At 34.2% G+C, this 21806-nt stretch overlaps 1 protein-coding gene across 1 annotated transcript; it reads right to left on the bottom strand.

Annotated features, from left to right (window-relative positions):
• Positions 1-251: 251 nt before the first annotated feature.
• Positions 252-21261, bottom strand: LOC139093624 (uncharacterized). Its single transcript, XM_070644390.1, has 2 exons — positions 20950-21261; positions 252-3324 (listed from the first exon to the last, which is right to left on the bottom strand). Exon 2 carries the CDS (start codon positions 3322-3324, stop codon positions 2563-2565), a length of 762 nt encoding a protein of 253 aa, XP_070500491.1. The 5' UTR covers positions 20950-21261; the 3' UTR covers positions 252-2562.
• Positions 21262-21806: the final 545 nt, after the last annotated feature.

Genomic DNA, 21806 nt, shown 5'->3' with positions numbered 1-21806 from the left:
TAGTGGGTATCGGATAGGTGAAATTGTCTTGATAATGAAGATTGACTTCGAATCAAAGCTTGTCGACTCCATTCAACTCAAATTAAATTTGATCAATTTGACTTGACTCAAACTTAGTCAACTTGACTTGACTTAGAACTGGTCAACATGACTTGACTCAGAACTGGTCTAGTTGACTTGAGTTAGAACTGGTCTAGTTGACTTGAAAAAAAAAAACCTAATTAACTCAACTTGACACAAATTTAGCCTAGTCAACTCTACTCTACTAAAACCTAGTCAATTTGACTTCAAGTCAAGTGAACTTGACCAAGTCTGAGTCAAGTAACATGACTCACCAGTTCACATGATCAAGTAAACTCGATTTGACTCAAAGCGAGTCAACTCGACTTGACTCAAAGCTGGTCAACTCGACTTGACACAGATTAAGTCTAGTCAACTCGACTTGACTTAAAATTAATCAACTTGACTTGACTTAAACCTAGTTGACTCGATTCGACCTTCTTCAACTCGACTTCGAGCCCTCCCTTACCCACTTTATAACATTATCTCTTTAAAATCAACTGAAAATTACGTTTTTTCAGCAAAAAACTCATTTCATTTCAATGTATCTAAGACGATGAAGCCATAGCAACATTAAACGAGAAGCCAATGTTTAAGAACTCACAAGAATCCCACACTTTTCTAAGATTTCATGCCTATTTTTAAGACAAATTTACAAGAAATATTGACAATACAATTTACCAATAATTTATTGGAATTTTGAAATTTTTCTACTTCCGATTTTTTACATTAATTGCTTCTTTTTCAAAAAAGAAGGTTCTAAAAATAAATATTTCTCCGAAGAGATTCAAAGGCATGAGTTTGGAACAATTGTAATCCTTTTGTGTGACACATTTAATGCCGATTTATATCCTCTTAAAATTCCAAGAAATTCTCATTGTATTTATTGATAAATTCCACAAGAATCTGTTATGAATGGAATGTCGTAAACGGCACAAAAGTCACGTTCAATTCATTGTAATTGGTTTTTATGCCTTCTTATGTTTGTTTCCGGCTCACAAACATTTCTTAACAATTCTTTCTTTGTCCTTGAACTTGAACTAAATTCCTCTCGTCTCTCATACCGGGAAACCGACTTCTTTCATTCTTGGTCTTGGAACTGAATAACAGAAACAATGTCGAATGTCAAACGCATGCCTTTGAATAAATTTTTAATGCATTAAAGCAGAAAAAGTATAAAAAAGTGAAAAAATCACGAAGAGATTTTCAAATAATAAAAAAATAAAATAATCACAAAATTCTTGTTATTACAGCATCATGTCATGGTGTGGTCTTGAATTGTGAGAATTTTGGCAATTTTTTTTTGTTTCTGGTGAAATTTGGTTTAGGTGAGAATTTTTTGTAGTTATTGGATGGAGTATTGTGAATTTAGATGGGGAGTTTTCAGGTTGTTCTCTTACGGAATGGCACATTTTGAAATGCAGCGACTTCGGAGACGAGGCAGCACTATGCTTAGAATTAAGTAGCAATTAATTTAAAAATTTGCTTGTTAACTCCATGTGGTTTTCAAAGCACTTGCGGCCTCAATACCGCGTTGCCCACAATTTATTATGTGCCAATCGGGGATTGCAATGAATATTTTGACTTTTCTTACAGCAAATCTGGCTTTTTGACCATTTGATGTTAGTTTAGAACAGAGCATGTACACATTCGTGAGCAATAAAGACCATTCCTAATTCTACATCTCCTGTTTTCAGGTTTCTAAACTCATGACACAAGACATTTCTAATTTTGCTTTCCTGGATTATTTTAGAAGGTTGAATCACTCCGACAATACTAATATATAACCCAGTGACTAAACCCAGGGCCAGAGTCAGACACTCCAAATTACAGTGCTTTAGTTACTGTACTTATTAATTTTTTTCATACAAGTACAGTTAGTACATTACTTGACTTTTAGAGTGTCTGATTATTGAACCAAATTGAGTTTCTTGGATTTAATACTTGTATGCCACTATCTTGGAAGAAGACTGTTGATAGAGATAGTTTTTTACTTTGGTCATATGTTTCGGCCATTTGACAGACGGAAGCCAGCGATAGAGCCAGCTTTAGGTCCAATTTGAGGGAAGACATGGATCACAATTGATCAGTACGGTCAGTACAGTAAGTATAGCATTTTTTGTACCCAATTAAATTCGGTAGGGTTTCATCTTGAGGCATCTTAACTAGAGTTTGTCTTAGGGACCATTTAACTGTTCAAACTGTAAGTTGACTGTCACTTCAATGCCTAATAATCTCTCATTCAAAACTTCATATCCAAATATCCCAATTAAAAAATAATATTTCATCCAAACTTCTCACATCTCAAGACCACTCGATTCCATGAATATTTCTGAGAATTTCAGAATAACCTCAACATTTTTTTCTCTCATGTACATAAAAAAAAAATCATTCCTTACATCACTAAATATTCTTTAACTTTATCATTTTCATTAGCATAAAATCGCAATAATTTCTTCTCAATTTTTTATGTAACAACAAATTTTAAAAAAAAGTATATCCTTAGTTCATATTTTGTGCAATACATCGACACTCCCTTACAATCTGTACATGCTTTCGACGATAACTTGGCGTCAGTGATGGACATTTGAGGATGACTGTTGTATATTTGAATTCCTTTGGCTTACAAAATGCACACGATCGAAATGAGTCATTTCGATGCTTATTCCGATGATCACGCTTACTGCCATGTGCTTTTGGTCGTCGTTTTGACATCTTTGGTATGTAAAATGAATTACATTGACCATAACAGAAGTAGTTTGTAATGCGTTTGCTGTAACAGCCATCCTCACGGATTTTTTGCTCAAATGGCTCCGTCTTGCACCAATCTTGCTTTAGGAGCTCCTTTTTGGCTATAAAAAGTGCACTTTTACTTGACTTGAGGATTTTATCGCCACGATATTTTTGAAGTTCAGCTATAACACTTGGATCAATGTTTGGATGTCGATCAGCAAGTGATGGAATTATTGACGTGTCATTATACTTCATGATGACATCACCACGTATTGGCAATGGCACGCGATTCCGTGGCGGTTGATTTGTGTTGTAATCAAAATCAATAATTGTATCAGATGTTGGATATACGTCGGTTTCTGTTTCTGTTGCATCCTCATCAAGATTATTACTGTTTTGCCTACGATCAGCTAAAATCTTTTCTACATGCTGTGTATTTATTATATCCATAATTGAATCTGATAAATGAATTCGATGACATTCAATGATGTGAAGGAAGAGAAATATTGCTGCAAATTGTACTTTCGTCATCTGGAAATAATGCAAAGGCAGAGGAAATGTTAATTCTTTTTATTATTTTTTTTTTTTTATCTTCTGTTTAATGGGAAGTTTTAATAATGTGTGGCGGTGCTTTGTGGATGCAGTTTGTCTTTAAAATAGTTGAAAAATTAAAATTTGATTTTTTTTGAGTTTTAAATTTTTTAAAGATTTTTATTTTGAATTTAATTTCACTAAAATTATCAAAATTCAAAAAATTATTCAAAAATTTAAAAAGAAATTTCAAATTTGTAAAGAGTTTTTCAAAATTTTAATAAAATAATAAATGATCTAATTTGAAAAACTGTTTTAAATTCAAAATTTTTAACTGAAAATAATTTGAAAAGTTTCAAAAAGTTAGAAATTTAAAAATTTGCAATTTCAATTAATTTAAAGTTTAAAATCAAAATATTTGAAAAAATTTTTCAGATTCACATTTTTAAAATATATTTAAAATTTAACTCAAACTCATAATCAATTTTAAATTTCAAGTTTTAATATAAAATTTAATTCAATATTATACTTTAAGTCCGAAATTTTAAATCAAAATTTTAAGTTGAAATTTTAAATCAAAATTTAAATTGAAATTTGATTTCAAAATTTATAGTGAAATTTTAAATCAAAATTTAAAGTGAAATTTTAAATCAAAATTTAAAGTGAAATTTCAAATCAAAATTTAAATTGAAATTTTAAATTAGAAATAAATTTAAATTCAACATTTTAAATTAAAATTTAAATTGAAATTTAAGTTAAAATTTATTTTATTAAATTGATTTTTTTAATTAAATTTAAATTTAAATTTAAATTTTTTAAACATTTAAAAATATTCTTCAAAAACAAAATTAAATACTTTAATCAAACATTTCCTTAAATCTAAAAATTCCATAAAAATCTAACAAAAATGCGCTCTATCCCCCCAACAATCCCAACTCATTCCCAAAGAGAAGGTGAAAATTTATTGGCAATTATTTAAATGCTTTCAATTAAAATTGCACTGTCTCTGAATTAATTTAATTTTTATTCGATCGCAATTCGCATTCAAGAAAAACAACAACAACAAACAGCATCAAAAAGTGAGTTAAGAGATGCAAGCACAAAACGCCCAACATGAAAAACTTTTTTTTTTCATCTCTTTTGATCGCTGCGAGGTGAGAAAAAAAAAATATTTAGATAGATAAAGTCATTGAATCAAGTCACTAATTGAGTAATTCATTAATTCTAATTTTTTTAAAAAATGTAAAAATTAAAATCTGTAATTATAATTGAGATTTAGGCCTGTTTGCCCACTTCCAGGTGGATATGATTTTGTATTAAGACAGAAAAAAGGCACTTTTTGGATAGAATTTACGATGAGATAGAAAAAGACTATTGGACTTTATATGGAGATGCCTATGATGTGGCAAAATATTTTTTGGTGGGCTTATTGACTTGAATATTATTTGATATTGGGTATGAATCATCGGGAATTCTTACCAGACCATGTTGGAAATAAATTAGAAATTTAAATTTTTTTGATTCAATTTTTTGAGATTTTTGCTGAATTTTTTCAGATTTTTTTCAATTTTTTTCCAACTTTTCCCAACATTTTACAATTTACAGCCTTTCCTATTCCACCTGGAAGTCACTCAATCACATAATCCACATATATCCAACTTCATTGATCTCCATCCGCAAGCTATTTGCAATTGCTATGACGGTTTTATTTGTTACAGTAATGCAGGCCTTAATTCATGCATACAAAAATTCTTTCTTCTTTCCACCCCCAGGTTAAGTTTGCCCCATTTGTCGTCACATAAATTACAATTTTTTTTTAAAAAACCGCAACAAAATACACTGTTTATATAAAAGGTGTTTATGAAGAGAAGGAAATGAGTTGGAGAATGTTTTTGTAGGTGTTGGATGTGATCTTTTTGAGACGCATTTGGATGACAAAATATATATAAAAGTAGATAGGCATGATATGGAGGTACAGTAATGGAAGCTGCGACTCCAAATAGGCAAAAAGCATGCTTTTGTGGTACAAAAAGAACACTTCGGTACCTAACAGCGGTGTCTTTGCCTATTAGGGTACTCAAGAAAGAGCTTCACGTTGCTTTTATCAATACCAAATAGACTGCATCTCCGTGAGCCTTCCTGTTGGCTAGCAGATAAAGCAGACTCCATTTGATGTTCCTAAATGCAACTATGATGGAGCCAGAGACGGAACCTTATTCACTTATGTCACTTGGGATGCTAGAGTGAGCTAGATTTGATCCTATGAAATAAATACTCATATTTGTTACTTTTCTTGAGACAGCGAAAGAGCAGCAGTGACATAGTGGTTAAAGCATCGGACAACCGACTCTAACGACCCGGGTTCGATCCCAGGGACTGTCTAGTCTGATTTGGATGCTTTTTCGGTGTTTTTAGTCATGACAAACTCGGAATAGTTCGAGATACTCAAATTGTAGCTTGATTCATTACATTGAGGTATCCTAGAGTTGTCACTGGGACTTCAAAGACTGCAAGCTTTATCTGTGTCTAGGCAAGCCTAGAGTTGCATCCTAGAGTTGCAATCAACAACTTAAATCACATTAATATCAATCGTAATCATGAAACAGATTTTAGAGATCATTAACAATATAATCACTTCCATATCCACCAAACTGCTTAATAAAGTCATTCCATATCCCACAAACTTACGCTAACGCAAAAAACCCAACCAACGTCGTAGTCCAATTTGCTCACATATGATTTCATTTCTCTTTTTACTCTATTAAATCCGCAGTAAATAACATAAACATATTAATGAACATATTAAGATTAGTCTATAGCTCTCTCGCCCATTGGTGTGTCGCCGTCGGCACTGGTCAGTAAGTTGTGACATCCCAAAATGAAGCAAAAAAAAAATATTCGAAACGAAGTCAAGTCATAGTCATAAATAAACAGTTAATTCCAATCGTAGTCACTAGTCATAACGTAGTCGATTGAGAGCTGCACGTCTCCTCAATTTCTTTTGTGCTGCACATGTATCTCATCCGAAGACGACGTTTTCATCCTACTGAAACCAATTAAAAGAAATTGATTTTTATGTGTTAGATGTATTTGCTGACATTCGAATGTAGACACCCGCGTGTGTCATAAAAAAATATAAGAATCGCGCGCGATTACCTTATTGAATTTTTTGAGTTTGAGGCTCTCTTTCATTTCTTCAGCGTGTCTTTTAATTTTTCTCGTCTCTTTAGCTTTTAAGTGTCATGACCATAAAGAATTGGGGATTTTTTTTTTGTTACTTCTCTACCTTTTTTGTGAATCTCATTATTTCTGCTGTTTTCAGTTTAAGTAGACAGAGGTTTTTATGAAGACTCTTTTGAGCTACTTTTTTAGTGTTGCTGGGTGGAATAATTAAGGGAATATGATGAAGGAGTTGAGAATTATTCTTGATTGAGATATAATAAGTAGCACAGATTCTTTTTGTGTTGTTCTTTGTGGTCTTTAAGATGTGTTTTTAAGCTGTGTCTTTAAGCTGCACAACTGTTGGTCATGTGCTTTTTTGGATATATTTAATGATTAGTTGGTGGTCACATGACGGTTAACATGGAAATTGCCACTTTGATGTCATGAATTATTTGTACCGATCGGTATAAAGCAGCGAATCCTTTACAAGCTTTTAGAGAATGATGACAGAGTCAGCTTGAGATACCATTAATTACTGGCTATACAATTGATCTGTACATTAAGAGAAGCAAGGCTTAAAACAGGCTCACGTCAATAAATCAGGTAGGAGCTGCTGTGGAGTATTGGGCAAGCTGATTGATTCAAATTTAAAGTGTTTTACGAAAGTCGTCGGTTCGAGTCCTACGACTTCCATATTAGTATTTGTTGGAATCTGTTTCTTGTAACTGTCTTTCAACCGGGGCATGATTCATAGGAACAAACAAATTTCGATCGATATTTCAGTTCTATGACCCATAAAATTCTAACCGTATATCATTGGAAGTACAGTAGTAAGAAGTGATCCAGAAAATGTATGATCTATATAAAGCACTTCTTTATAGCTCAGCAAATGACCCTCCGATAGGACCATGCGACCTAAAATAGTAGGACGTGAGTTCTACTCAGGATACTCTATTCGGAATCAAACCATTTCTGTCAAATCAACAGAAACCAACAAATTGGCACCTTAACATGACATAAAAATTGCATCAACCAAATCCAACATCCCTGTCGCCAATGCATAAGTCTTTTTCGTGCGTGACATGATTTTCGACAAATTTACATAAATCTTTGTTTCCTCCTCGTGAGTCTGTCAGTGTTAAAGTAAAAACAAAGAAGAACTCGAGAGCAACGGAGCTTGATCATCTGAAGGGAAAAACAGAATTAAGAGAGCACATTGGAAAGAGAGAGAGAAGGAGAGAAAGATAAATTAATAAATAAAAAACCCATTAAAAGATCGAGAATCGTTAAAGTATTAAAGACGAGATTATTGACGAAACGGAGAAAAAGACGGATTGAGTATAAAAAAAGCCAGAAGGCGCCAAAATGCTTTTTTTGTGTATGTTCGATATATGTTCAGTTCTTTTATCGCATCATTTTACTCTTGGTGTATTCCCTAGCCATCATTATTAAGTTGAAAATTATGTAAAATATAAGAGAAAAATGACGATGCTATTATGATCATGGAGAAGTCGCAGAGATGAAGAAGTTGGGAAGGTTTGGAGCGGGTTTGTGGAAATTTAGCGCAGTTTTTTGTAAAAAAAAGTAAAAAACTTTATATTTTGAAGTTGTCATTCTAATTTAGATCGTAAGATTCGAACTCATAACTGACAATTTTTGAAGTTAAAATGTCAAATTTGATTTGCAATTAACTTGAATTTTTGTCAAATATATTCAATAAAATGAACAATTCTCAATCATTGAGACTGATTCTCTAATGCTTATGAGTCAGGAGATGATGAAGCTACATGGCTGACCATCATGATCAGTTCCAAAGTTCATTACACCCTACTAGGCAAATAGAATGCTTTCATGGTTCAGTAAGACCAATACGGTACCTAAAAGCTGTCTCTTTGCCTGTTAGGGTATATGAGACTTCACTTGCTTCGCATAAAACCGGTCTAGAGTTTAAAATCGGCTCTAATTTCATATAAATTTGTCTTCTTAAACCGATATTTCCATACAAAATCCGAGTCGACTTCGAGCTCTGATCCAGTCTCTAATAATCATCAAATAACCACTGCGATCATTGATCAGTTTGACTATCCATACTCAACATTCTCTCTTAACCCATCATTCAACATTTTCCTAACATTTCGCTACAAAACCTGCGCATGAACATCTCTTTCACTTCCATACCAAGCAGCAAAAAAAAAGTCAGCCATTCATTAAGAATATTGAATGAAAGTTGAATCACATTTGTGGGTGTTTTATTTTTGTTTTCATTTCTTCTCCGTGTTGCTGCTCTCTTCAGTTATAAAGCAACACATATACATATCATTTTATATTACCCACGTGCTTAACTGCCTCTTATTTTCATTATGAATTACAATTACCGCATTTTCTATTTCTTTTCGATGCTCACCGTTTGTCGATCGTTGGTATTGTGGCTTTTTTTATGAATGAAATTGACTTTTGGGGATTAAGAATTGAGGTTTAGTCATTGAGTTGGACTGAATATGGAGAATTGCTGTTCAGAGTCCATTTCAATCTATATTCAAGCTTATTTCATTTCAATGCTGGATATTTTTATCACAAATCTCTTAAAAATGTTCAACAAAGGCCCCAAGCAGCACAACAATGTTGCCAGAACACTGCTTCATTGGCATGATAACTTCATAAAGACAAGAGCTCTGACAGCATCGTTAAGATTTTTCAGACCCATTTTGATGTCGATGTGATGTGATGTTCTGACTTTATAGATGGTATAAGAAGGTGAGGGCGGTCAAACTCATGGAAAGAGGCTGAGTTAATAGAGACAGTGGTACATTTGGTTTTGGGAATTGTCAGAAGGCAGCCAGGAATAGGGTCAGCTTGAAACGTCAACTAAAAGAGGCCATGGATCACAGTTGATCTGTACCAGAATTGCAAAACAGGCACCTGTGACAGGCAAAAACTGATTTTCTTGAATGCATACAAATTATCAAGAATTTGTACAGTTTTTGCCTGTCACAGGTGGCTGTTATGCAACCCTGATCTGTACGACCAGTGAAGTAAAGGGACATATGCTTTAGAGTCCCACCAAGGTACAGTACATGAGCTCAAATAGCACAAGTCGGCTATTAGATCCAAAATCCAACACCCATCATGACTTAGGTAGAGTGCCGGATTTAACCCGAATCAGGAACCTAGTCATTGTCATACTACAGCCTAGGATGGGGTTTTTGATCGATTATCCAATTTGTGCTATTCAGGCAGTCGAAAGAATTCCAAACAAGACTCATTACATGCAAAATTCCGATTGTATAGCTCAGCACAGCCCGACACCACCATAATTCTAACTCAATGTCTGAATTTTAATTGGCAAGCGGTAGCCAGCGATAGAACCACCTTCAGGAGCCGACTGAGGGAGTCCATGGATCACACTTGATCTGTACGACCAGCAAAGTAAGTAAGTTTGTCTTAATTTTATTTACATTCAATAATTAACAGCTATTACAGCCAAACAATCCACGACAGCAAGACCTCATCTTATTATTTTATCAACAAATCTCATTCTTTAAATAACGATAAACAATCATGTCCATACACACAAATAAACATGTGAAAATTACTTCAGTGGCGACAATTTAATCTCCCAATTTGAATCCAATTCAAGTCATTTCATCCGTAAAAAAAAAATCTCTCAATTGCACAGACTGAATAATAATATAAATAAATATAAGCGCGACACGAGTATGAGAAGTAATAAGAAGTTAAGGCAGCAGTAAGAATCCCAAAAGAAGATGAAATTAAATCTTAATTTGAGGTTTTTTTTTTTGCTTCACTTTTTCTTCAACTGTTGCTGGAAAAATCAGTCACTCTCTCGGCACGCCGTAAAGACGATCAAGAGATAGAAGAAGAAGAAGAAGGTCTACTTGATGCTGCTTTATTTTAACATGAAGAGAACAGATGAGGCCAAAAGGTGGGCTCTATTAATGGTGGTGGGCGCCACATTGCCTGTCTGCTTCTCTCTCTTTTCTTCCGAAATGCTATATGTATATAAAAAAATTAGTACAAAAGTTAATGTTGCGGATATGCTATTGAGGTTATGTAGCGCATAAATTTTTGCTTTGTTTGTTGTGGGAATTGGAACCGACAAAATTAATTGTTTGGCATTAAAATTGTCGGCATTTAGACTCGTCATGTCGTTAACATGATGACTTAGCGGGTACCCTTACAGTCGGGTACGGCTCCAACATACAGTCCCATCTAGGTTGATCAACAGCTGATCAAACCTTAATTAACACCCGACCCATTGACTCATCATTCCCAACCCAGACAAACCATCCCCAAACTCCACATCAATTCCCAAAAATACCTGCTAAAGCATCAACTCCAAAAGGCAGTACAAAATAGGGTTTTATAAGCACATAACGAAAACGGAATTACAATCCGTAAATTTTATAATGAAACAGCAACAACAATAAACATTTAAATGAACCCGATATTATGAGAATACAAATAATATGTATTATTTAATCTCTTTTGTTGTTATTGTATTTTCTCCTTAACTGATCTTTATATTGAGTGATATTGATATTGAGTGCGGAGAGATGTATGATTACTGTCTCAATTTTTTTTTTGGAGTTATTTAAGGATGAATTGGAATTTTTATGAAGTTTTGATGTGGTTTTGAGATTTATTTGGGTTTAAAAAGCAGCATATTAGATGAAAAAGATGTCAAAGCATGTATTTAGATGCTGTCTAGCCTAGAGTCGCGGATGTCATTTGTTTTATTCAATTGAGGATCAATAAATTTAGAATCAATAATTTAAAGTCAGATTTAAAGCAAATATTTCAGATAATTCGATTAATCCGAGCAGCCTAATGTAGTCACTTAGACACTGCTAAGTCACAGTCCCGAGCAGCACAATGATTGCGGCATATTGCATTTTCCGACTTAATAATAGGGCGGCCATCTGCTGTATTTTTGTCGGGACGCTGCTGTACATTTCTACCTTGCTGCTATGTCCCGACAAAGCCTCAAAATGTCCCGATTTTTTTTCCAAAAGTGTCCCAATTTTCTGCGAAAATCCTCTGGCCAACCTACTTAATAATGGATTGAAATCAGTCGTCACAGAGCTGTCAGACCATCTTTGCATCATTACATTAATACAGCGACCTAAAGATGCCCTGACATACATGGTGTACTGCTCAAGTGCCCGTTAACAGCAAGCCTAGAGACTGTCTTGAATTCTATGTGATTTCGGTTCAATTCTATTACAATTTCCCTCCACGTGCTATTCCCATAATTATCAACGATGCAAAAAAATTCCGCGGAACTTACTCTGCTTACTCATCAAATTAGCTTCTCAAATCATCTCAGTAATTTAATTTATAATTTTTTTAAAATATTTATATAAATATTTCATGAATGATTAATTGCTTGCTGAATCTTTATTAAAAATTCTTCATACGCAAGCAAAATTGTTATACGTGAAATTTTTAATTCATATGCAGCACACAGAAAAGAATATCACGAGATCAAAATCACGTCGCAAAATTTGAATTCCTTTTACGTATTTTATTAATCTTATTTTTTGCTTACACGATTGATTTTGAGTCATACAAAATTGAGAGAGTCTATTGATTTACGAGACTGTTTAGTCTATGGAAGCTGTAATGTAGCTAACTTGATGATAAGGGGTTCGGTAATTAATGGGATCTATTAAGCAGAGCTTGAAGTTGAACCGGATTTTGTATGGAGAAGTCGACTCAAGCCGACTTCAGGGTCTGTTATTAGGAATGAGATTCAAATCCGATCGACACAAATGTAGAAAGCTTGGTCAAGGACTCATTAATTTGCATCAAATGAACGTCGCGTCCAGGGAGAACCCAAATGATCACCAAATACAGACTGCATCAAATTGATGTTAATAAGAGCAAAGTCTTCATCATTTGTGCTGCTCGAGAAGGTTCAATTCATTTTGTGTTGGGCAGAGCTCGATGGCGACTAGTGTCGAGTTCATTTAAGTCGAGTCGACTTCAAACATATCAACTTCGAGCTCTGCTCGATGCGAATGCAGCAATAGACTGGCATGAGCCACATTAAGGAGTAATTGAACATCCTTTCAGTTCCCCCAAACATTACACATCAACTTTAACAGTTAAAGACACCGCTTTTAGGTATCGTAGTGGTCTTTCTGCACTATGTAAGCATACTCTTGGGATACTCTTTGTCTGTTAGGAATTGTCAAATGAGCTCTTAATGAAATTCCACATTCAGCTTGCCATCGGCAGCGGAAAATCGATTCCGTCATAATTAATATTAATGTGGGTTTTTAAGTTCGATTTGTCATCTAATAATCAATTAGGTATGCCGCTATTTACTCAAATATCAATGAGAAAAATTGAAATTAATCGGAAATTCCCTAACAAACTGACTTGTTTTGCAGAAAATAAGCTACAGTCAGCAGAGAATTTCCAAGAAAAATTTACATTAAAATTTGGAAAAAGCTTGAACTAAATTCTGAGAAGCTTGTAATAAAATCATAAAAATATTGCTTAACTTCCAGTTCTATACTGACATCAAGCTACCATAAAATGACCCAGAATGATGAAAATCCATCAAAAGTGATTTACACCTCAACTTAGCTATGCCAACATTTAATTCCAATTTTTCAAATTTTTCCATCACAAAATGTCACGTTTCCTCCTCAAAGAGATTGTCAACCTCAAAGTCAAACCATCCCATTCAATTCTTCATCATTCGTCGTCTCACTTCAATTTCTCTTCCTCGTCATGACGGTGTGTGTTGGATGTCATCGAAATTGACTTAAGAGCAAATGCTTTTTTTTTCGTTTGTAAAACATCTTAGTTATCTACATATGAATATCTTTGTCCCGCTGTGAAGGAGTCGCGCGATTTATCCCAATTTGGCGTGTATTCTTATAAAGCGAACTGAGCAAGAGTAATAAAAGAATTGGTTAGAATAGAGTGATGTGGATATGGTGATGACTGTGGGTTTTAGAGCGCATTTTAATGGATTTTAAGAGAAACATTTTTTGATTTTTATTATTTTGAGTAAAGGCGGGTGGTTAAGTGCTTGGCTAGAAGATAGACTACATGCTAGGCTAGATCTTATGATAGATGCTTGGCCTGATGATAGACTGGATGCTGGACTAAATGGTAGACTGTGTGCTAAGTAAGAGATAAGACTGCATGTTAGACGCTAGATGTTAAGCTGGATGCTTTAACAGTTGCTAAGCTAAATGCTAGGCTGAGTGCTAGGCTAATTGCTAGTCTAGGTGTTATGCCAAGTGCTAGGCTAGGTGGTAGGCTAGGTGCTATGCCAAATGCTAGACTGTATGCTAAAACGGTTATTACACTGAATGTTAGACTAGGTGTTGAGCTAGATGCTAAAGTAGGTGTTATGCTAGGTACTAATCTAGATGCTTGGCTAGATGCCAGACTAGGTGCTTCACTGAATGCTCGGCTTGCTGCTACAATGGATGCTAAGCTAGTTACTAGACTAGATTCTAGGCTAGATACCACGCTAAGTACTATATTAAATGCTAGACTGGGTGCTACTACGCTCGGTACTTGGCTAAGTGCTAGACTAGATGACCGACTAAATACTGGACTAGATGACAGACCAAATGCTTCCACATAAAGCACAACAAAGCATCAAATAAGACACATCTGTTCATTCCCACCCAGACAAAATGCAACTCAACTCAACTCTCACCAAATTCCCTCACAATTCATCCTCAAACAAAGAAATCAAAATCAAAGACTTCTGTCTCGTGCATTAATTCTTCACTTCCCCCTTTTTTGTATTATTTACTTCTTCTTCCTCCATCTCTCTCCAAAAGTGCATCAAATATCGTATTAATTGTACATGAGCACACACATGATCAAGTTTTGAATTATGTTAGAAGCTGCCACCGTGCTGTGTTTTGCTTAAATTGGAAACGACAGTGACCTGAATCCCGATCTCTCTTTGATTGCGAATTATTGTGGGCGATACTCGCTTCAGAATACCGAAAACTAATGACTTTTCATTTAATAATGAAATATTAAAGTAACATGACTGCATGTTGGAAGTAACTAAAGTAGGATATACGGAAGTGACCATAAACAGAGAAAGATTGATTAATAATGTAATATATTCAGTGAATTAGATCCATTTAGACATGAAATACATAAAAAAAACAAAAATCGGAAGTGCATCATGGCAATCAGATTCAATTTACTTGTCTCGCCTCGGGTTAAAGTGAATCAAAAGGCAGAAAAATGTTTGTATTATGGGTGATGTCTAGGGGCTATCAAGTACCGAATGCAAGATGTGGGCACTTGTGGGACTGCTTTAAGAGCTCTTAAGGTATGGCTGATGAGGTATTAGTGACTCTAGAGTTGTTCAGTGGAGGCGCCTAGACATTGGAGTCTGAACAGCCTCTAGGAGTCCAGATTCTCAAAGTCTTGCCAATTCTGCATGACACCGTACCTTAATTCCACATTCCTCATCAATTATTCAAATTTAAACCTTCCACATAACTCCTGTCCAGACAAAAGCAAATATTCAATTTTTCCCCCAACCCAAAATCCATCTGGAGCCTCTAAAGTACATAACCGAGACAGCGACTTTATTATTATTGAACAATTGAAATGCATAAATGGGGAGAGTAGAGATTAATGAAAACATGACGGTAAAGTAAATTTTTTTTACATTGTAAAATGATTCAATTACAGTCAATCACGATCTGTTTGTGCAGATTAAATGAGTGCAGATTTAAATTGAATTCAATGACATGATGTGGATACTTTTTATTGAATCAGTGACTGAAAACAGGGAGACAAAAAAAAAAGAATGCAAAAAATGTCTAACAATGTGTGGATTGAAATGATGATTTGAGGGGTGTGAGGTGTTAGGGATTTGGAAAGGATGATATGACTTTTTGGGTGATGCTGCTTATTCCCGACAATTTCCAGTCGGTCAATCAATCCAAATTCCGACACCAGGTCGGTATGAATCTGGAATTGTATCGTTTTTAAGCCTAATCTAGCTCTATGCCGGACTATGATCAGATTTTTGATCAATTAACCGAATTTGTTGTTCCCAAACTGGTAGAAGGTTTCGAAGGATAGAGCTGTCTTCAGACATTCCCTACGCGCGGCAATGGGCCCTCGTGCGCCCCAGCCAAGGAAGTGAGTTAATAACCGAATTTGTGCTGTTTAGGTTTAGATGCAGGATATTTAACAGAAAAGTTTAATTCTGGATTCGAACCCACGTCTCCCGAATGGGATTCGAACACACTTCCTACGACTTCCGATCGAATTGATCTATTATTAAGCCAGCAGGTGTTATTCAACAATATGGCAAAGTGCCGTATATGAATTATTCACGTTTTATCTTCCTTAAAAAGCCATTACATGAGCCTCAGTCCAACAATAACAAAGCTTTCATGACTAAAATTCCAAATTGACAAGTTCTTATCAGACAGTTCCAAATGAACAGCTCTAGGTACGCCGTAATGCGTATTGTTGATCTTAAAACTAGACAGTCAATGTCTATCAGGATTTAAACCAAGTTTGACACGAAGTCAGAGATACGCCGCCCTGAGGCTGAGCATATTCAAGCCATACAGCACAACCAATATACAGAAATCTAATCCATCTACAATGTAGCAAAATATATCTCAAATATCATCACAAAACATCAAAACTCTTAAATCCCAAACATTAAAAATTCATCCAACATCTCAGACAAATAGCCTCAAACTCTTGTCAGGCGCCAAAATTACCTAAATAACCAATTATATCTAAAACAAATCTCCCCCTTAAAACAGCCATCAAATCTAATCTCAAATTAATTAAAACAACACAAAAAGTTGGCCTCATCAAGCACCTCTAATCCCTAAAAAATAAATAACATTAAATAAAAAGAGATTCTAAAATCCACCAAAAATGACCATAAATCCAAAAACAAAGATTAATCCGTTAAAAACAAACATTAGGGCAGGGGTGGGGAACCTGTGTGATGCGGGACACTAGAATATTTTGGAGAATCTATTGAATTGTAGATTTTATGGGATTTTGAGGCTATTGAGTGACCAAGGTGTGCCGCAGCACACAGGTTGACCACCACTGCATCAGTACGAGACCCAAAATTTCATTTGTTTTCTCTCTCTTTTCTCTGTTTTGTTAAACAACCATTAAATGTCGATATCAATTTAAATTAATTTAAGTCCCTCTTTAAAATCCCGTACACACACACACACACAAACTGTCCCGCCTTTTTCAACAAACACACGAAAATTTCCTCTTGAAACTGAGAAGTAAGAAAGATGAAAAAAGAAGAAGATATTTTGAAGCATTATTTCCACTAATCGCTCATTTCTCAAGCGAAAAAAAAGGCCGAATGTAATAAAAATTAAATCAAAGTGGCGTCAGTGAAGCAGTCAATTTACAAAAGATGAGTATAAAACCTCGATGAAGTTCCAGAATGAAAATTCTATTTTTTTCTTCTTCTCAAGTGCTTTTTTTCAGTTTTTTTTTGCAAAAAAAAAAACTCTCTTTTGAAGCAAGCATGAAAGAAAAGAAGAAACGTCTACATACTCGCGGCGAGTAACTGAGAAATAAAAACAAAAAAAAATATATATATAAATAAATTCAAAAGGCTTTAATTAAAATCCCATAAATTCTTACATTTGCCTCATAAAATGCTATTATATTCGAAAAAAAAAAAAATAAAACATAAAGGAAAAGATTGAAAAGGAAAGACAGAGAGGGAGAGATAAGAGTAATAAAATAATTAAGATTGTGTGCATTGGTTTTGATTAATTTTAATGTTGAGTGTTGCAGCAAGTGGAAAATCATGTCTGCCAATTGAGAATATCGTCTTTTAGTAGTTCTGAGTTGTGATGGAACTTGGAACTTGAATTTTGACTGAATTTGAGCGCATTTTTTAGGGCTCTAAATTGAATATGTAATAGGATTGAATAGGGACCGACGGCACATATGGCACATCTTGATGATAAGGCTTGATCGAAACCGCATACGACATATGATTCATGACATTTTCAAAAAATGTGTGTAACGGCACATAGGTTGCTCACCACTGGAGCCGGTTTCTTAAACAATCCGGAAACCCTACCTTATCCCACCTTTCGCTACCCTACCCCACACTGGTAATTTGAGGAAATTCATATTCTGTTTAAAAATGCAAATTTTAGCTTTTATAGAATCTTAATCCATAACTTCCAATCGAATAGAACAAGTCGGTTAATTGATCCGAGATCCGACAACTGACCGACGTGACGCTGACTTAGCGACAAATTGTGATTTGATTTTCAATCGATTGACCGATTTGTGCTATTCATGTTGGAATAGTAGTGCCCAATCAGCACTGTGCAGTCAGTAGTGCACTGCTACGTCATAACATTGAAGACAAGACATGACACTACTTTGAATGCTACTTAACTGCTGATTTCCGCCCATTTTTTACGTCATTAAAGTTTAAAATTTGTATATTCGTGCTGCTCATGCTTATCAAAACTATAAAACCAATTCAAAATTCCAATAAATTGCATAAAAAAACCAGAATTCCTCAAAACCACACCTGACCTTCCCCCCGATTTCCTCCTCAACAGAAATTTATTCCATGACTCACTCAAACTATGCAGCCAATATTCATATAAACTTAACGACACTAAGTGGCACCCTCATTTCTAGACAAATGCTATGAAATATTTTTTTATAGCTCCCATTACAGTCTGTTTTAAGATCGCCGTACATTTTACTATGACCTGGATCATCAAAGTCATTAAATTTGTCATGCCACATGCTTATCATTTGGACTAGCTAAATTCGCATAAATTCCAAAAATAACTCACATAATTCTTCAATTTAAGTCAGTAAAAAAAAAGTCGAGTAAGTTCGACAATATCTTCATTCAAGTGATCGAAGCTGTTGGTGTAAATTAGTTCCAGTTGATTGTAGAATTTTCATGAATCGAAATAAATATCAATTTATCATTATTTGTCCATTGAGATGGAAGGAGATGAAAGTTGGATGTACCGTGAAGTATGAGTCATTGAGAATTTGAGATGATTTTTGTGCAGATTGCAAATACTTTGGAACCTTAGATGCACAAGTCAGTGAATACCTAGAAATTATGCAGATTTGTGTTAATTTGCCAATCTGGACGATCACTAGGCTGGAATGAAAGCTAAAAGGCTGGGAAAACTAGGCTTGGATGACAGCATGAAACTTCTAGGTCGAAGTTTTTTGGCTCCCGGATTTAAATGAAATTAAGTTTCAAATCATGACGTTCATCGAGCATATGTCCAGCTATGCTAATTAAAGAAGATAAGGATCATCAATGACTTCTATCCGAGAGATACAATGCGGCAAATCGCATTTTACAACCTTAAAAATGGATCGAAAGAAGCCAAAATGGTATCGCCAGCTCAATATTGCGTCTTGCCATTGATACACCAACGTAGAAGTGCTGTACCGACCACATAGTGCTGTTTAGGCTGATCGGCTTCTAAGGTAATAGATCATACATCTCATAAGATCAAATGTCATCATATAAACAGCCCAGAACTTGAATTAGACTACAAACCATTTCAAACCCCTTCAAAAAAGTCCAAACAAATTCAAATTCCTAATAATTCATCCAAGGATGTCTGATAGAACTAAATATACACATTACTGATAATTCTCATTCATAACTTAAAATTGCATCACTAACTTCTCACACGTTTTATATTCATTCCTTTTAAACTTTTTGCCATTTTTTTCTGCCATATGTATACATGCCGACTATACTTCATCATTCATTCATTCATTGCTCTAATCTCAGCTATAAATCATTACGACTAGTCTCCCATAACATACAATCAAATGGAATTATCGCAACAACAACAAAATATTATTAGAATTAAACCATTTAAGGTCATTTTGCCGCAAATCTTATGCCAAATTTTTGATATTTTAAAGCTCAGCCTGAATGCCAAAAGTATCAAAAATAATATGACGATTACCAGAAATTCACACACGACCAATCGAACAAACGCTACACAAAAAGTGATCATTGAATCATTTCCAGATGGACTACAGATCAGGAGATTAATCGGCATAACAAATAATAAAATTCAATAAAGTAAATGAGAAATAAATGGAAAATATAAATACCAAAGCTTAGTTAGAGAGCGATGAATGTGTGTATAATAAATATATGAAGATGTGTGATAAGCGGGGCAATAGCGAGTGAATGACTAGAACGCGGCGCAAAAAAAAAAGCCCACTTAAACTCAGACATGGTGGCGATTGAATCGCAGAAACAAAAGGTAAGTAAGGAATTGATTTATTAGTTTTTGTTGGTGATTAGAGCGCATTTTAGTGGATGTTGACGTGATAATCAAGCTTAATATAATTTGCTCGGTAATCAAGGTAGGTAATCATCAAAATGTCATACCAGTGGTGGACAACCTGTGTGCCGGGACACAACTAGTGTGTCATTTTTTGAAAATCCCATGCCATGTGCGGTTATGGTCGAGACTTACCCCCAAAGTGTACCGCGAAAAATAAAAGGTTGACGACGACAGGTTTAAGCCATTAGCTTTGGAATGATATGATTTTTAAGGATTGAGTTCAATCAAGGTTGACTCAAACATACTTATTGTGACTTTTATTGAATGATTTTGACTATTATTGTACTATTAATATACTTTGAGTATATTTAAAGCAATTTAAGGATGATCGAATAGATTCTTACTTAATTCGACCTATTTTTGGCTATACTGATCCTTTCCTTCCAAAACTTCTAATTTCTGACTTGACCTGGCTGGATTTGATTGAATTCGATTGACTTTGACTTAGTTTAGTCCCCCGATTGTTTCCCTTTATACGATTATTGACATATCTAAGCCAGCAATTTCACTAGTAGTCGGACTCCCAAAGTCCCGTCCACAAAAGGTTGCCCACCACTGCTTTAAGCAACAAATTTTAAATCTGCTCGATTCATTTTGGACCAATTTTAATCGACTATGTCTTAATAAGACAGTTTCAGCTTTCGAAAAACTCTAAATGCGGCAAAAAGCTCTCATGCGCCTTTGCCAAGGAAGTAAGTAAGTAAGTACGATATACAATGAGAACTTGGAGTCGATTCGCGTCGGATAGGATTAATATTAGAACAAGTCAAACTATTGTCATCAGATTTCCAAAATGCTGAGGTTGATGCTTTAATTGAGGCTGAGTAAAGGCTGGATAATCAGCTACAAGACAAACTGCATCGAGTGTCACTTAACATCCACCCAAAAAGCCAAAACTTCCGCAGCACAGAACACAAAACTTATATAAAGATTTATAAAAGAAATAATAAAGAAATCTGTGTGTTTGCATTTGTTTTTGGGTGGAAGTGACGACTCTGTGTTTTTATGGTCACACGAAAAAAATCACATACTTATATCTACACGGCACTAGTGTGATACCCACCTTCGTTTTGTTGACTAATCCAAATTTGTTGTTTCGTTCAATTATTGATTTGCGTATTGCTTGGACGTATTGACGACAAAAAAAAGCTTTACTTTTTTTGATGATTATTTTTTTGTGACTCTTTTTTTGTCTGTTCAACTGTTGTTGGTGCTTTTGATGTCTTAAGATCTTCTCTTTTTTGTCTTCTTTTGATGTCTTAAGATCTTCTCTTTTTTGTCTTCTTTTAAATTTTACTGTCAATATTATTTTATATCCATTTTTTATGAAGATTTCCTACTTTTTTGCGGATATTTTTATTTTAAAGATTTTGAGATTTTTAACTATAAGTGTAGATTGTTAATTGATGAATTTATTGTGGTTTTATGCACGCTGAGGGTCCACATTGTTGGATTTGATCACTTTTTTATGTTGTTTTATTATTTATGGATTTTTATCTTTTAACTCAAATATTTCAAATTTTGAGAAATTTGAATTTAGATTTTGACTTGATTTTTTAATTTGAAATTTGTTTTTTTTTATATTTTATAAAATTTTATTTTTAATGGTAAAATTTTGAATTAAACTTTAAATGTTTAAATTTCAAAATTTGAAAATGTTAATCGTAGTTAAACTTTTTACTAGATTTTTCAAGTCTTTTTTTGAATTTTTCAAATTCTTTTTTTAAATTTCAAAAGTTTATTTCAAATTTGTATTTTTTGTTTAAAAAAGTTCTTTTAATTTTAAAATATTTTTAAAAATTTAGAATCCTTTAAATTTGACTTTCTCAATTCAAATTCAGATTTGAATTTTAATTTTTGTTGTTTTTAATTTTTTAAATTTGACGATTTTATTTCAATTCACAAATTTAATTTTTTTAG

This window comes from Chironomus tepperi, unplaced genomic scaffold (genome assembly GCF_022539635.2).
Source record: "Chironomus tepperi strain 1889 unplaced genomic scaffold, CSIRO-AGI_Ctep_v1 contig_337, whole genome shotgun sequence".
NCBI lineage: Eukaryota > Metazoa > Arthropoda > Insecta > Diptera > Chironomidae > Chironomus > Chironomus tepperi.
Note: the sequence above shows the minus strand (reverse complement) of the source record. Positions and strands in the feature narration are given on the sequence as shown.

Excerpts from the sequence above, each read along its gene's own strand:
- LOC139093624 (XM_070644390.1), bottom strand. The coding sequence starts at position 3,324 with ATGACGAAAGTACAATTTGCAGCAATATTTCTCTTCCTTCACATCATT.